Source organism: Sphaeramia orbicularis, chromosome 4, assembly GCF_902148855.1.
Source record: "Sphaeramia orbicularis chromosome 4, fSphaOr1.1, whole genome shotgun sequence".
NCBI lineage: Eukaryota > Metazoa > Chordata > Actinopteri > Kurtiformes > Apogonidae > Sphaeramia > Sphaeramia orbicularis.
Genome location: NC_043960.1, coordinates 17,832,981 through 17,848,954, shown reverse-complemented (window position 1 = coordinate 17,848,954; position 15,974 = coordinate 17,832,981). Strand labels below are relative to the sequence as shown.

Here is a 15,974-nt window from a genome sequence, read left to right as displayed (position 1 = left end):
AGGCACCACTAGTAATAACGGAGTGAAAGTCAAAATCTGCCGTGACCCGGATTCGAACCGGGGTTGCTGCGGCCACAACGCAGAGTACTAACCACTATACGATCACGGCACACTATTCACTGGATGAATGCTATTGTCTGGAAACTCTGCAGCAGGCTGACAAAATAAAATGGATTAATTCCTGTGCTTTTTTACTGTTACATTGACCGATAAATAAATAATAAAAAGCATCTTAAAAAGTGCTAATCAGTGTTTGATCTGGGAAACAAACTACTCATAAATGGAACAAATGCGCATGAGTCTGTGTTAGTTTGCGCACATGAAAAACACTGTGATCTGTCAGTTTGGTTTGGATTATAGTGGCACATTTAATACACACAGGGTGTAAATGCTGTCCCCGACAACATTCAAGGACTTTCCACTGCATTTCTATGATTTTCTTGTGCTTTCTCACATGAACTCGTGTGAGACCATGTGCTTTTCCACATTTGTCTATCATTTGGACAAATACTTTTCAATCGTTCCCAGGTGTGCCAAAGGAGATAATATAAATCAGTGTACATATAAGGTACCGCTACTAATAACGGAGTGAAAGCCAATATTTGCCGTGACCCGGATTCGAACCGGGGTTGCTGCGGCCACAACGCAGAGTACTAACCACTATACGATCACGGCACACTGTCCACTGGATGAGAGCACACGGACTGTGAATCTACACTACTGATGAAAGGAGAAAATAGTTGTTCTAGCGTTATATTGAGCTGTGAAACAGACAGATACATAAAAGGGTAAATCAATTTATAAATAAGTGAGTGGCGTAAATGCGCATGAGTCTGTGTTAGTTTGCGCACAAGAAAAACAGTGATCTGTCGGTTTGGTTTGGATTATAGTGGCACATTTAATACACACAGGGTGTAAATGCTGTCTCCGATAACATTCAAGGACTTTCCACTGCATTACTATGATTTTTTTGTGCTTTCTCCATGACAATATGAGATGAGAAATGGTTTTACCTGCTCACTTCAAACTCACATGAACTCTTGTGCTTTTCCACATTTGTCTATTATTTGGACTAATGTTTTTTTTTTTTTTTTTTTTTTTTCAAGGAGATAATACAAATCAGTGTTCAGGTCAGGTCCTACTACTAATAACGGAGTGAAAGCCAAAATCTGCCGTGACCCGGATTCGAACCGGGGTTGCTGCGGCCACAACGCAGAGTACTAACCACTATACGATCACGGCGACTGGATGAGTGCGCACAGAGGGACAGTCCACACTGATCATGACAGGAGACAACTGATCAGTTTCTGTGATTTACTAAAATCACACTGAGGTATGAATGGAGAAAAAAAAATACACGAGGACTAAGAGTTATCTACTAGACAGAGTGAACACAGACTGTTCATGAATGCAGTAAATGCGTCTGTGGCTGTGCTGCTTTGCGCATCTGTAGGTTTGGTTTTAATAGTAGTGGCACATTTATACACAGGGTCTGATACTGTTCCAAACAACATTCGGGGATTTTCCACAACATTTCTTGCAATTCCACTCAGTACATTAGAATTTTTAGGTGCATTCTTCAACAAAATAAATAGTGACAAATAATTTTAACTTGTCATCTGACTCTACTTTTGTACTTTACTTTTGTCTGGCCTGAACTCTTGTGCTTCCCCACACTTGTATATAACTTGGACAATTATTTATTTATTTATTTATTTACTTATTTATTTATTTTTGTAAATCTCGGGTGTTTATTGTGGGAAAAAAAATCATTATGAAAATAATTACATTTACAAACTACCCTTTAACAATAAAATATGAACAACCTGAAAATCAAGTGTCATTTTAAATATTCTGCCTGTTATCAAATGTTTTGTGCATTTGTAGATAAGTTGTGTTCATAATATGCTGATAGATAATATTGTTGAAACTATTCTTATTTTAGTTCCAAATTCTAAACTTCAAAGTTTTAACAATATTATGCCTGTTAGCAAATGTTTAACATTGAATGTAAAGTACATGCAGCCTATAAATGATAAACTGGGGCATAACATTGTTAAAATTGCGCTTATTTTTCTTTAGAAATTCTTTTTTTCTGGTTATTGACATCATTTTTGTGAAAGGATAGTTTGTAAATGTAAATATTTTCAAAATTTAATGTTTTTTATTGCACTAAAGCAAAGACCAAAGCTTGAGGTTGTCATCATTTATTTTACTGGTCCAGCCCAATGAGGATCACCAGCCTTGATATAACGGGCTGACATCCAAAACTGCCGTGACCCGGATTCGAACCGGGGTTGCTGCGGCCACAACGCAGAGTACTAACCACTATACGATCACGGCGAGCCGTCCACTGGATAGGAGCTAGTGCAAAGAGAATCTACAGCATTGCTGAGAGGTGAAAACAGATACGGTTCTGTGTTGTTCTACTTTTATATTGAGTTATAAATGCAAAAGCACCTTAAAAAGTTCCAGTTTATAATGTTTAATCTGTTCGTACTGCTTGTTCTGTTATAGGTGACAAAGAGGAAAACTCCCAAAATAACTCCGAGAGTGTAACTGTATCCACGTGGGTTGTCACAAAAATAGAGCTGAGCTGAAACATGAGAGTATCCAAAGGTGCACTCCTTTAAAGCAATAAACTTAATAAAGAATAATATCATCTGTTAGTAGCAGGATATTCCTACGGAAGAGGATTAGGGGGACTGGAAAAAAAATTATTAAGGTCATATATATATATATATATATATATATATATATATATATATATATATATATATATATATATATATATATATATATATATATATAATATTTTTTATCATTATTCTGAGAAAAAAGTCTGAATTCTGACTTTAATCTCAGGATTCTGTATTTTTAACATCAGAATTCTGAAATTTTTTTTTTTCTTTTTAAATCAGAATCCTGACTTTAATCTCAGAATTCTGACTTTAATCTCAGAATTCTGACTTTTTCAAATCAGAATTCTGACTTTTTTTTTTTTTTTTTTAAATCAGAATCCTGACTTTAATCTCAGAATTCTGACTTTTTTCTCAGAATTCTAACTTTTCTCCAAGAGCAATAAGAAAAAAAAAAAAAAAATTATCGGTCCTCATTTTTTTCCCCAGTGGCCCTAATCCTCTTCCACATATTCCTGTCACCAACATGAGTGTAACTGAGTTGTTGGTTTTGATTTTGCATCTGCACTTCCAAATCTGACCAACAGAGGGTGTGTTTTTTCCTTCTAATACTTTTGTTAGATGTTTAAATGTACTGTAGAAGAATGAAGCGTCTCTCTCCATCTGAGAGGGTATGTTTGCATCATTATAACTCTACCAAATGTTTCTATTCATTCTTTCATAGAAAGAAAAATATTGTAAAACTTGACCATGTATCTGAATTCAGTTTTGTTTTGTCTCCTGTAAAAACTCATGGATGTATACAGAGTTCTATACTCTTTGTAAATGCATAAATTACACAATTATATTAACATGGTTATTTACAGCCTAATAATAGTTTATCTTTGGAAACTTATGTGTTTTGTACTTTCACGTTTTGTTGTGTCATTGTTTCTCAGCATCTAATTACCTTGTTATAAGCAGGTATTGTGATCATTGGCATAAAACACTATGAGAATGTACTAAACCATAAAATACACTAAATTCATCAGTTTCCAGTTAGTATTATGCCTCATCTTATCATTTACATACATGCATCACAACTTACAGATCACAGTGGATCTACAAAGGCACAAAATACTTAGAAACAGGCAGAATATTGGTAAATTTGAATTTACTTCACTAATGAAATTTCAGGTTTTTCATATTTGTTCATGTTTTTAACATTTATTGTGAAAGTATAGTTTGTAAATGTAAACAGTCTCATCTAATTTTACTTTTTGTGACACAAAAACAAAGAGAACATATTGAAGTTGCTATTATTTATAGGTTATTATGATCGTATTTTACAGGTCTGACCCACAGGACTATTGAATTGGTCTGTATGTGGCCCCTAAATGCAGATGATTTTGGCTGTGTTCAGACTGGAGGCAAATGTGGCCCAAATTATTATTTTTGTTTTTTTCCCATATGTGCCCTGTACCCGATCTGTTAAAGACAGTTTGAACAGCACAAATCTGAGTTTTTCAAATCCAACCCGGGCCACTTTCATATGTGGTCCTAAATCCGGTATGTATCTGATATTTTGCAATGCGACCTCACTCTGAACGGTCAGGTCGCATTTATCCGACCTTTACATCATTGAAATGCGACAAACGTCACTTAGGTAAAGGTTAAAATTTAGAATTTCAGAGTATATCTATGAGTGCCCTATAAAGAGTTCAATTTGGAATAAAATGAAATCATGTTGATTGTAACAGCAGTAACACACACAGGTGCTCAACAGTGTCACAGTGGAGCCATCACACACAGATGAGTCTTCTTGGTTGCACGTTTTTTAATCAGAACATGCAGAAAAAGATACATCATGACCAGAAAATCAAAAACAAACAGTCCAATCTTGCGCTCAGAGCCTGAGTTTGACTAAACCCAGATTGTGTCTGTGGGGACTGGGGCAGGAGCTGGCATGTGGAGCAGATCTGGGAGAAGCAGGCTGATCCACCACAGTCCCCAGGGAGCTTCTGGGCCCGGGGTCAGTGTGGTCTGAGGTAGGTGTGTCAGAGTGCGGGTGCTCATGGGGGTGCAGGTGTGTGTGGTTGAGGTGCTGATGCTCAGTGTGTCCACTGGCCGCCTTCGCATGGGCCTGTTCCTCTGCAACAGCAGCCTGAGGAAGAGGAAGAGGAAAAACCTTCATCGGCATGTTGAGGAGAGGTGAAGATAGAATGAGGTTTAAAGGTGTGGTAGGGCTGCTTTTGAGGGATTACTTTGTTCCTTGTCGAGGCAACTTCTTTTCAAATTACATATATGTAGTAAAAAAACCAAAAAAACAAGGTATTAAAGGCAGAGGTGTCGAAAGGATTCACATTCATTACTCAGGCAGGACTATAGATACAAGGGATTAAAAAAAGTTTTATTAATAATGGATTTATACAGTGGTTTTCTAGACACCCAAAGTGCTTTACATTATTGACCCATTATTCATTCACTCTCGTGGTGGTAAAATACATTTGTAGCCACAGCTGCCCCATATACCAATGTGGGTGGTACTGGAGGCACAGAGGGTGAAGTGTCTTGCCCAAGGACACAAGAGACTGATTAGGATAGAGCTGGATTTGAACCACCAACCCTTTGGTTACTGGACAACCTGCTCTACCACCTGAGCCACAGCCACCCTGTTTTGTAAAAATATCAACTCAAGCTTTTTACTCAAGGCAAAGCAAGGTAGGTTGATTTCCATAGCACATCTCTGATTAGAGGAGGTATTAAAAGAGAATAAACTGAAGGAACTGGTCTCTTTAAATACATTCAAAGTCATCTTAAATCAATGGGAAAAGGATAAATGTGGATGTAGATGTTTGTCTGATTGATTGAATCAGGTTCTGCTTTGAGAGGCTTCTAAGGAATGTTGTTATCCTTTTTGCACCGTTTAAAATAATGGTGGTGTTTTAAATGTATGTTCTTATTTAAGTGTTTTATGTATGGTTTTAGAGGAGACTTTCATTGTGTTTTATGTATATTTTTAGTGTCGATGTTATGGCTGTGATGTCGGATTTGTGTAAATTCTGCTGCTGCTGTCTTGACCAGGACACTCTTGAAAAAGAGATTCTTAATCTCAATGAGCTTTTTTCAAGGTTAAATAAAGGTTATTAATACAAATAAACAAATAAATAAAATATAGGGTGAACTAAAAGTCACAAGTACAACTAGAATTAAAATGCTAACTGAGATACTTCCTCCCACTCCTGTTTGAAAATGCGAATGAAGTCATGCTTTGTTTTCATGTATATGTTTTGTTGTTTTCTTGCAGTTTGTTTGATTTCTAAGGACTAAATAGGATTACATTTTGTTTTGTTGCATATTTGAAATAAACTAAACTGAACTGAATTGTGTTAAATTATGTAAGCTTCAGGGACAAAACTGAGGTAAAGTACAAGTGAAGGAGGTACCTGAGGTTCAAAGATCTCACATTTCACCTCCACCACCGGCTTCTGATTCTTCACTCCTACAGGAGCTCTGATCTCAAATTCTTCCTCTTGAGTCACATGTGAGCCGACGCAGAAGCCTCTGTGCTGAAGGACAAGAAAGGACACTGACTCGACAGTTACATGTTTATTAAAACACTGAGCGGACGATATCTGCAGCTTCAGACTGATGACTGACTGATGTTAATGCCCCCAGAGTGGGTGGAGTTTTAACTGGGTTTGGTTTGTGTAAATGTGTCAAATATCTATCTATCTATCTATCTATCTATCTATCTATCTATCTATCTATCTATCTATCTATCTATCTATCTATCTATCTATCTATCTATCTATCTATCTATCTATCTATCTATCTATCTATCTATCTATCTATCTATCTATCTATCTATCTATCTATCTATCTATCTATCTATCTATCTATCTATCTATCTATCCATGCATCTCTCTCTCTCTCTCTCTCTCTCTCTCTCTATCTATCTATCTATCTATCTATCTATCTATCTATCTATCTATCTATCTATCTATCTATCTATCTATCTATCTATCTATCTATCTATCTATCTATCTATCTATCTATCTATCTATCTATCCATGCATCATCTCTCTCTCTCTTCTCTCTCTCTCTCTATCTATCCAGCCATGCATCCATCTCTCTCTCTCTCTCTCTCTCTCTCTCTATGCATCCATCTCTCTCTCTCTCTCTCTCTCTCTCTCTCTCTCTCTATCTATCTATCTATCTATCTATCTATCTATCTATCTATCTATCTATCTATCTATCTATCCATGCATCATCTCTCTCTCTCTTCTCTCTCTCTCTCTCTCTATCCAGCCATGCATCCATCTCTCTCTCTCTCTCTCCATGCATCCATATCTCTCTCTCTCTCTCTCTCTCTCTCTCTCTCTCTCTCTATCTATCTATCTATCTATCTATCTATCTATCTATCTATCTATCTATCTATCTATCTATCTATCTATCTATCTATCTATCTATCTATCTATCCATGCATCCATCTCTCTCTCTCTCTCTCTCTCTCTCTCTCTCTCTCTCTCTCTCTCTCTCTATCTATCTATCTATCTATCTATCTATCTATCTATCTATCTATCTATCTATCTATCTATCTATCTATCTATCTATCTATCTATCTATCCATGCATCTCTCTCTCTCTCTCTCTCTCTCTCTCTCTCTCTCTCTCTCTCTCTCTATCTATCTATCTATCTATCTATCTATCTATCTATCTATCTATCTATCTATCTATCTATCTATCTATCTATCTATCTATCTATCCATGCATCATCTCTCTCTCTCTTCTCTCTCTCTCTCTATCTATCCAGCCATGCATCCATCTCTCTCTCTCTCTCTCTCTCTCTCTCTCCATGCATCCATATCTCTCTCTCTCTCTCTCTCTATCTATCTATCTATCTATCTATCTATCTATCTATCTATCTATCTATCTATCTATCTATCTATCTATCTATCTATCTATCTATCTATCTATCTATCTATCTATCTATCCATGCATCCATCTCTCTCTCTCTCTCTCTCTCTCTCTCTCTCTCTCTATCTATCTATCTATCTATCTATCTCTCTCTCTCTCTCTCTCTCTATCTATCTATCTATCTATCTATCTATCTATCTATCTATCTATCTATCTATCTATCTATCTATCTATCTATCTATCTATCTATCTATCTATCTATCTATCTATCTATCTATCTATCCGTCTGTTTGTGGTTCTGACATTTTCTGATTTGCTGTGTCACTTTCTGTGTGATACTTACTGCAAACTGACAGTCCATTGGAGGACAGCTGCTCACTTCACTGCCATCATTTGTTTTGGAACAAACCGTCTCCACAATGGTGAACTCCACAAAGTAGGCTGGGCCAACGACCCACTGGAAAAAGGATACAAAGACAGATGTAAGTAGCTAAAAGAATAAATGCACAACAAATCAAGAATATTAACATAAGAAAGACTACTTTTACTTTAAATGTCATTGTATCTGGGTTTCTAATACATTCAGTATCAGATTTAAATGTAGGATTCACATAGACCGTAAAACCTTTCATTGTGACGCCATGATCCACATTTTCCTTTGTTTTATTTTTTTTTGTAAAACCCTCTTAACTTCCATTGTTTTTATAAAGTGTATTCTCTTGTTCGCACATTACAAATTCAGGAGTCTTCATGGGTCTTGTGTGCCCTTGTCTGACATACAGTATTTGATGACAAACAGGAAGAAAACTCCAAGGCACTGTCTTAAAACATTAAAATGCCTTTATTCTCATGGCATGGTCATATATAGACCTTAAAAAACCTTCTTTTTTGTTTGACTTCCTAATGAAGGCTTGAAGCTGAAACGTGTTGAAGTGTTTTTTAAGGTTTATATATGACCATGCCATGAAAATAAAGGCATTTCAATGCTTAAAGAGAGTGCCTTGGAGTTTTCTTCCTGTCAGTCATTTACTTTATGAATCCCTTTTTCCAAAGAGCACCTTGAACAAACTCTTTTTTGGGTCCTAGAAGCATTTCTTCCCATGATTTTTTTGATGTTGAAATATAGAATGGATTTATAGATACTAAAGGATGATCTACAAGAGGTAAAAGAACTAAAATCAATGTATATATTTTTTAGGTATTTCACTAGATTAAAAAAAACTTGTACAACTTGATGTATTGTACTGAAGTTACATTAACCTAACCTAATTTTCAATGTTTTCCAACGACTGTGGAAAACATTAACTCCAGTCAATAAAGTCTTTGCTCAGTCTTGCATAGTTGGCTAATATTGACTTATTTTAAAGTTAGTCTCAATTCTGGATGTTGATGGTCAGTTTACTCTTTTTTTTTTTTTTTTTTTTTTTTTTTATGAGAGCTGTAGGAGATGAAAACACTGGAAATGTAAAGTTTACCTTCTGCAGCTTTCACCTCACTGTCCAAATCAGAGGACTAAATGTAAATACAGATAACAGTACACAGTTTCATGTCAACTAGGGAAAGAGGAAGACACTTTTTCAAACCTTTATGTAGGGACACATCTGACTGAAACTGTTCAGCAATAAGTAACTGCAATGGTAAATTACATAGGCTAATTTAACCCTTTCATGCATACTGGTCACTCCAGTGGACAGTTATTCTACAGCTGTTCTATTGTTTATTCATGGGTTTTGTTGTTTTAGTTCCATATCAGGACGCTTATGCATAATCCAAAACCCTGCAATTCATACAATTACTGTGACTTTGCTGTTCTTGATAAACCTGATCTGCAGCAACATGTTTTAGTGTAAATCAATTGCTAATTGTTATTAGACTGTAATTAACAAACACATTTTTTTTTTTTTTTTGGTTGCATATCCTCCTGAGACCCAGCGATGCATTTCGTCCTCTGTAGGGGACAAAAGTTTGACAGTTTTACTTTAAAAATGCTGGCCATTACAGAGGACATTCCATTAAAAAAAATAATCAATAAATAAAGGTAGTTTTAAAAATGTATCTGAAAAAACTGTTGCATTATGCGGTTTCCAATCAAGACAATTTTTTAATGTAAAAAAGCTAAAACTGTCCATTTCCTGGGTCTCAGGAGGATATTATCTCCATGAAATGAGTAATAACTAATATTAGAGTATAATAAAATGTGAGAAAACAGTAGCAGTTTAATTTGATTTGATTTGATTTATTTCGAACATGCAAAAAAAAAAAAAAAAAAAAAAAATTAAAACAAAATAAAACATTCAAATGGACAGAATCTACCTCCAAGCACATACAGTCTGATTTTTGCATGGTCGAAAATTTAGCAATTACTGGCATTAAAAATGCTTTTATTTCATAGTTTTCACACAGTATATCACTTTCTGATGATGATTTTTAAATAAATGTTTCTTTGCTTCAAAACTTAAATGCATGGTGTAACTCCATGAAAAATACGTTCACAAAAAAAAAAAAAAAAAAAAATCAATTGCATTGTTTTTTTTATGCCTAAAGAGGAACAAAAACACTCAAGAAAAAAAATATTGACTAAGGTTCTCATAATTCGTGCATGAAGGGGTTAAAGGGTTATAGATTGTTGGTATTTATTGTCCAAATTATCAGCAGGTGGAACTTGGAACCAGACTGGACATGTGGCTACCAAAACCAAAACCACTAATGAATGAATGCTTTTAGGATTATCATTTTTTTTCAATAATAAGTGCAATTTCACCAATATTATGTCACAGCTTATTATTAACACAATTTACAGATCACAGCCGATCTACAAATGCAGAAAACATTTGTAACAGGCAGAATAGGGTTAAAATTGCAGTTATTTTTCTTAAGAAATGTCAGGTTTCTTATATTGGTTCAGGTTAGTCACATTTTATTATGTACATATTTTCATAATGAATTTTTTTTTTTTTTTTTACATTAACCAAGGAAAAAAAATTGGAGTTGTCATTATTTATATGTTATTATTTATATGCTATCATTTTACTTGATATTACATTAAGTTGTATGTGGCCCCTGAACACCTTTGACCGTTAATATTTTCAGTTTAATTTTGCACTTTTGAGCTTCATTCCACCGGCCGGATTGGAAAACTTTGGCGGGCCCTTTTTTAGCCCACAGGCTTTATGTTTGACACCCTTGTTCTAAAATAAAAACACCCCATGACTGAAAACACCTATAATTAGCCAAGCCTGCATCACAGAGTAGATTTTCTATATGTAGAATTCACTGTTCTGCTCAGACTCCTTCAAATACAATGCGCTGAAAAGTAAACATGGAATTTTTGCCCAGCGGCAACAAAAGACTGTGGAGCATTGCAGCTTTAACCTGTGAGCTGGCTTTTGTAATGTCCTCCAGGGTGAAGATGTTTGTCAGGCGACTCTCTTCATTGAACCTCTGGAGGGAGAGATTGGCTGTTTCCTTGACGACAGGCTCATTCAGGTTCTCCGCTGTGGGACAGTCCGGACACGTATCCACCACTGCAGTGGCAGGAACTGAAGGTCAAAGATGAGAAACACACTGTTAAATAACAAACCCAAATACTTGAAACAGAAAAACTGTCACTGTTATTGAAATTTCCACCCAGACTATTTTTCTTACCACTATTCTGTTTGCTGAAAAAATACATGAGTAGAAAAAACATTATAATTTCCAGCTATATCTGCACAATCACTTAGGGATGGTCTGATTTTTAGGTGCATGGGAAGGATCTTTAATTTCATTATATTTTCCACAGACACTAGACTCTAAGGCAGGGTTGTCAAACTCATCTTAGTTCAGGGGCCACATTCAGCTAAATTTAATCTGAAGTGGGCCGAACTAGTAAAATAATAACATAATAATATATAAATAATGTCAACTCCAAACTTTTCTCTATGTTTTAGAGTGAAAAAAGTAAATTTACATGATGAAAAGGTTTACATCTGCAAACTATCCTTTCAAAAGATGTGAATAACATGAACAAACTGAAAAAATAAATGTAATTTTAACAATATTCTGCCTCAGTTTATCATTTACACATGTACATTAGAATTTACAGATCACAGTGGATCTACAAATACACAAAACATTTAGTAACAGGCAGAATCTTGTTAAAATTACACTTACTTCTCTTAAGACATTACAGGTTGTTCATGTTTGTTCAGGTGATTCACTTTTTTTTGCAAAATTATACTTTGTTTTAGTGTAAATACATGAAAATATTTACATTTACAAAGAGAAAAATTTGGAGTTGTCCTTATTTATATGTTATTATGATCGTATTTTACTGAATCCTGCCCACTTGAGATTGAATTGGTCTGAACGTGGAACCTGAACTAAAAGGATTGTTAATATCTTAGTGTAATTTTTGCATTTCACAAATTCATCCTAGGGGCGGGACTGGACCCTTTGGCGGGCCAGATTTGGCCCCTGGGCCGCATGTTTGACACCTGTGCTCTAAGGGGACATCCACATTGAGAGGAGTATCTGCAAAAGTGTTTTATTATATGGGTGTTTCATTCACCTATGGAACCAGTGTTTTAGGTGGTTGAATATGCTACATTTTGAAATCAGGTCCCAAAGTGAACAAATCTCATCAGCCCACCCTTGCATCTACATGTTTACAACCCATATGCATATTTTCTGAAATGATGACACCATAACCCCACCTCCCCCTTAACCTGCATGTACAAACCGACCAAAAAACAGTAACAAAGTTGGAAAAGGTCACATCGTATACATTATATGCACATGCTCCATGCCTTATTGTCTGTTTCTGGTGTATTTCTGTGGCAGCATTACAGCACCTCTTACAGGCCTAGCATATATACACTGTAAGCCCAGACTTTGTATTTACTAAAATGCTTTAATTACAATGTACTTAAATGATTTAAGTTTTATCACATTACTATAAAATATTAAGTATATTCTACTAATTTGTAGACATAGACGAAAGTACAAAAAAGTTTAAGTTGAATGGATTTAAATCACTAAGTTTTAGTCATGACCACACCTTTTTATCTCCACATTGCATTGTGGGTATTGGACATGTTGTTAAAAATGTGTTCTTTTTCTGTGCAGGGGTTCAGCGGGGTTGTGGTGTTAGAGTTAATTTGGACTTAATGTGTGTATGTCAGTGTTTATTGGACTTTTTGTGTTTGTTTTTGTATTTCTGTAGACCTGCACCACGAGTTAGAGCCATAGGACAAACAATGGCTGTACTGTTCAACCCATACTAAGCTTGTTTAATGAAAACCTATATAAATTACCAAAATAAAACCACTTCCTGTCCTGGCACATTACAGTGAGATAACTTCCTTCCATATTACAGTGTATTAGGTTAAATAATTATACAAAGCAATTTACATTGCAAAAGATTTTAACTTAAACCAGTTTGGAATTAAGTCCAACGAACTAATGATATTAAGTCAATGATTATACAAAGCACTGGACATTGCAACAAATTTTAAGTTAAATTAATTTGGCATTTAGTGTGTTGTACTTTAAATAGCAATTCCATTCAAATCAAGCATTTAAGTTTAATACGCTCAAGTTGTCATTACTCATTACTTAAATTTTTTAAGTAAACTCAACTTATCCGGTCTTACAGTGTATATACTACAACATTTATTTATTTATTTACCTTTACTTAACTTAATGAACTGCCCGTACGGGATAAATAAAGTTTTCTGAATCTGAATAACCCTTTAACCCCTAACGTGTCTGGGGTGAACATTTGGAATGTATGACTGATTTTAAATATTCATAAAAATTCAACCATTTGCTCAATAGGAAAAAGTTCAAAATCTGTTGATAGAATAGATATCTGAGCATGCTCAGTGCACCCCCCCCCCCCCCCCCCCCCCAACACACACGCTTGTGGAATGGGGGGCAAAACACAGAGCAGTGAGTGAGACCGACTAGCTATAAAAATGGTGGGTTTGGGCTATTTTTTTTTAAATTAATTTATTTTTTTTACACAGTCCTCTTTGTGGTTGTTTGTTTTTATGGTTGTTTGCAGTGTTGTGGTGATTTTACTTTATTTTTATTTATTTATTTATTTATCTATTTATTTTTACAGTGTTTTTACCGAGTTTTGACAGTGTAGCTGCTTTTTGATAAAAAAATTGTCCCAAAACAAAAACAACTGGGCCATGATTCAAATACTTGTTGTTGTTCAGTGTGTTCCAGTTCACAGTTCATGTTAGACATCCTAAATCTCTTATTGATGTACTTTCTGAGTGCATTTTTTAGTAAAAACCTGTCAAACTTCAATTCCTCTCTTTGTCTTTTTCTATTATTCCACCTGCTTTGACCCTAAAATACACAGTAAAACAAAACCACTGAAGAAAAGGAACACAAGCACATACTCACAGCAGCTTTTACGACACTGAAACAGACTCAAATTCACAACAGCCCGTTTACCTGAAATAATGTCTCAGGGGTTAAAAGTTAACCAAGAAGTCCCATTGAGATTAGAAATCTCTTTTGGAAGGGAGACCTGGCCAAGGTAGCTGCCATACAAAGCAAAACTATATAAAACACATACATGATACACAATGTGTGTCATTTGTTCGTGGACCGCATCATTAGAGATAATGCAGAAAATTACAGAAGACTTTTTTAAAAATGAAAAATCTAATGATCATTTTTGTCTTTGTGTGGATAAGGCGTAAGTGTATTTTTCAACATCTTATACCATATATGTGTTTTGTAATATCAAATGAAGAACAACAATGACCAGACAGGTCTAATAGTGTACCTTGACGAAGTCCACAGGAGTAGCTCTGAAGTTGGACTTGAGAGTCAACATGCACAGATACTTCACACTCTCCATAAACCTGAGGGACACAAATAGACACTTTAGAAATGGGACAAGCATTCAGTGTCCCTACTTCCTCTAAGAAGAAGTACACATATGTGCCTGTCAAAATGTTCCATCAAAAGTAAAAGTTGTGCATTTAAAACCATATTTAGCAAAAGTACAGTGTGTAAAGAGCAAACTGTATTTGAAGTATGAAAATTATGGTTTAAAATAGGCTATAAAATGGGCCTTATTAGCGTTATTATTGCACTGTAGCCTGCTCTGATGTTTATGGATTAATTTTATACACTGTATATTATATGTTACTGATGATTAAAATGTAATTAATTATGTACAGCAGTAAAAATACATGTTTAAAGGAACAAACAACTCCTATAAACCAAAGAGGTCGTATTTATTCTGACCTCCCTTTGCAGTTAACATGTCTTTAACCCAACTGTTCAGAAAATATGAGATTTATAGCATACATTTTCAGATATTTTATACTAGGTTTTGTTCACCACATGTCAGATGTTTCTAACTTTAACTTGCAGCTTTAACTTTAACTTGACTTTAACCTTTAGAATGCATTTAGTTCAGTTTTTGCATGTTAAGACTGCACATATATTTTCCATATTTTTGTGTATGTGAAGAAAAGAAAAGGAGACATATACGATATAAAAATATGTGTAGTCATTTCAGCCCTGCAAAAACAACAAAGCTAAAGGTGGCCTAAGACTTTTGCACATTACTGTACTTTATAAACAGCTGGATAGTTTAATCTAAAGCAATGCATATTCTAGAAGATCATCGTATGTTCTTAACATCACTGTTCTGTGAGAACTATGTATCTTTAAAAAGCAAACTCTCCATGAAATTAGAAAAATCTGTACGATAGCAAGTATAACGTCACAAATAGAAGTACTCCATATAAATGAAACTGCTACAAATTTGCACATAAAGTTGACTACATTCCACCTTTGAAATCCAACATAAAAACATGTACAGTGTTTTTGGGATTTTAGCATTGTCGTATGAGCCGTAAACTGAAGATACGCCACCATGTGGTACTTACTGGAACCTCATGAAGCTGTCTGGCATCACATGTTTTCCATGGTTTCCGGCTGGTGATATGGCATTTGGTTTCCATGACATCAAGGGTCATTTGGTACAGCAGCCCACCTTTTTCCTGAAAATACCCACACAAACAACCATGCACGTTAAGTTATACATGTAACCTCATGTCATTCACATTAACAGATTTTCTTTGACCATTAGGGTTAGGGTTGTGTGTTTTTGCCCTACCGTTTCAGGTGTGACAGACAGGTCATACAGTCTGTTGAGGCTCAGGATGTATCCATGTGTCCGGTCCTGGTTGATCTGCTCCACGGACTCCTCTGCCACCCTCACTGCCTCAGGACTGTTGCATCCTGGACTTTCTGGCCTGGCTCTAGTCCTCTGCTGCAGCACAAACACACACAGGACTAACACGTACACCCTCATTCTCAGACACACAAACACAGGACACTAGTGTGGAATGTCTAAACTGATGTAAAGCCTAGTCTGACCAGGAATTTAACATGAAGTCAACCACACACTGGCTTGTGA

The 15,974-nt window shown here is 35.5% G+C and overlaps 1 protein-coding gene and 4 non-coding genes across 5 annotated transcripts; all 5 read right to left on the bottom strand.

Annotated features, from left to right (window-relative positions):
* Positions 1-37: 37 nt before the first annotated feature.
* trnah-gug (transfer RNA histidin (anticodon GUG)) lies at positions 38-109 on the bottom strand. Its single transcript has one exon. It is a non-coding gene; the product is annotated as a tRNA-His (tRNA).
* A 494-nt stretch (positions 110-603) lies between these two features.
* Positions 604-675, bottom strand: trnah-gug (transfer RNA histidin (anticodon GUG)). The gene has a single exon. It is a non-coding gene; the product is annotated as a tRNA-His (tRNA).
* Positions 676-1,170: 495 nt separating this feature from the next.
* On the bottom strand, positions 1,171-1,242 carry trnah-gug (transfer RNA histidin (anticodon GUG)). Its single transcript has one exon. It is a non-coding gene; the product is annotated as a tRNA-His (tRNA).
* Positions 1,243-2,271: 1,029 nt separating this feature from the next.
* trnah-gug (transfer RNA histidin (anticodon GUG)) lies at positions 2,272-2,343 on the bottom strand. The gene has a single exon. It is a non-coding gene; the product is annotated as a tRNA-His (tRNA).
* A 2,181-nt stretch (positions 2,344-4,524) lies between these two features.
* LOC115418520 (fetuin-B-like) lies at positions 4,525-15,869 on the bottom strand. The gene is made up of 7 exons (XM_030133024.1): positions 15,672-15,869; positions 15,442-15,555; positions 14,325-14,403; positions 10,910-11,076; positions 7,881-7,994; positions 6,065-6,187; positions 4,525-4,782 (listed from the first exon to the last, which is right to left on the bottom strand). Exons 1-7 carry the CDS (start codon positions 15,867-15,869, stop codon positions 4,525-4,527), a joined length of 1,053 nt encoding a protein of 350 aa, XP_029988884.1.
* Positions 15,870-15,974: the final 105 nt, after the last annotated feature.

Bases quoted from the DNA above. Each gene is read 5' to 3' on its own strand.
- LOC115418520 (XM_030133024.1), bottom strand. From the start codon at position 15,869: ATGAGGGTGTACGTGTTAGTCCTGTGTGTGTTTGTGCTGCAGCAGAGG. The intron at 11,077-14,324 runs GTACACTATTAG...TTTGACCTTCAG, and splicing joins CTCCTGTGGACTTCGTCAAG to TTCCTGCCACTGCAGTGGTG. The intron at 7,995-10,909 runs GTTAAAGCTGCA...TCCTTTTTCCAG, and splicing joins TTACAAAAGCCAGCTCACAG to TGGGTCGTTGGCCCAGCCTA.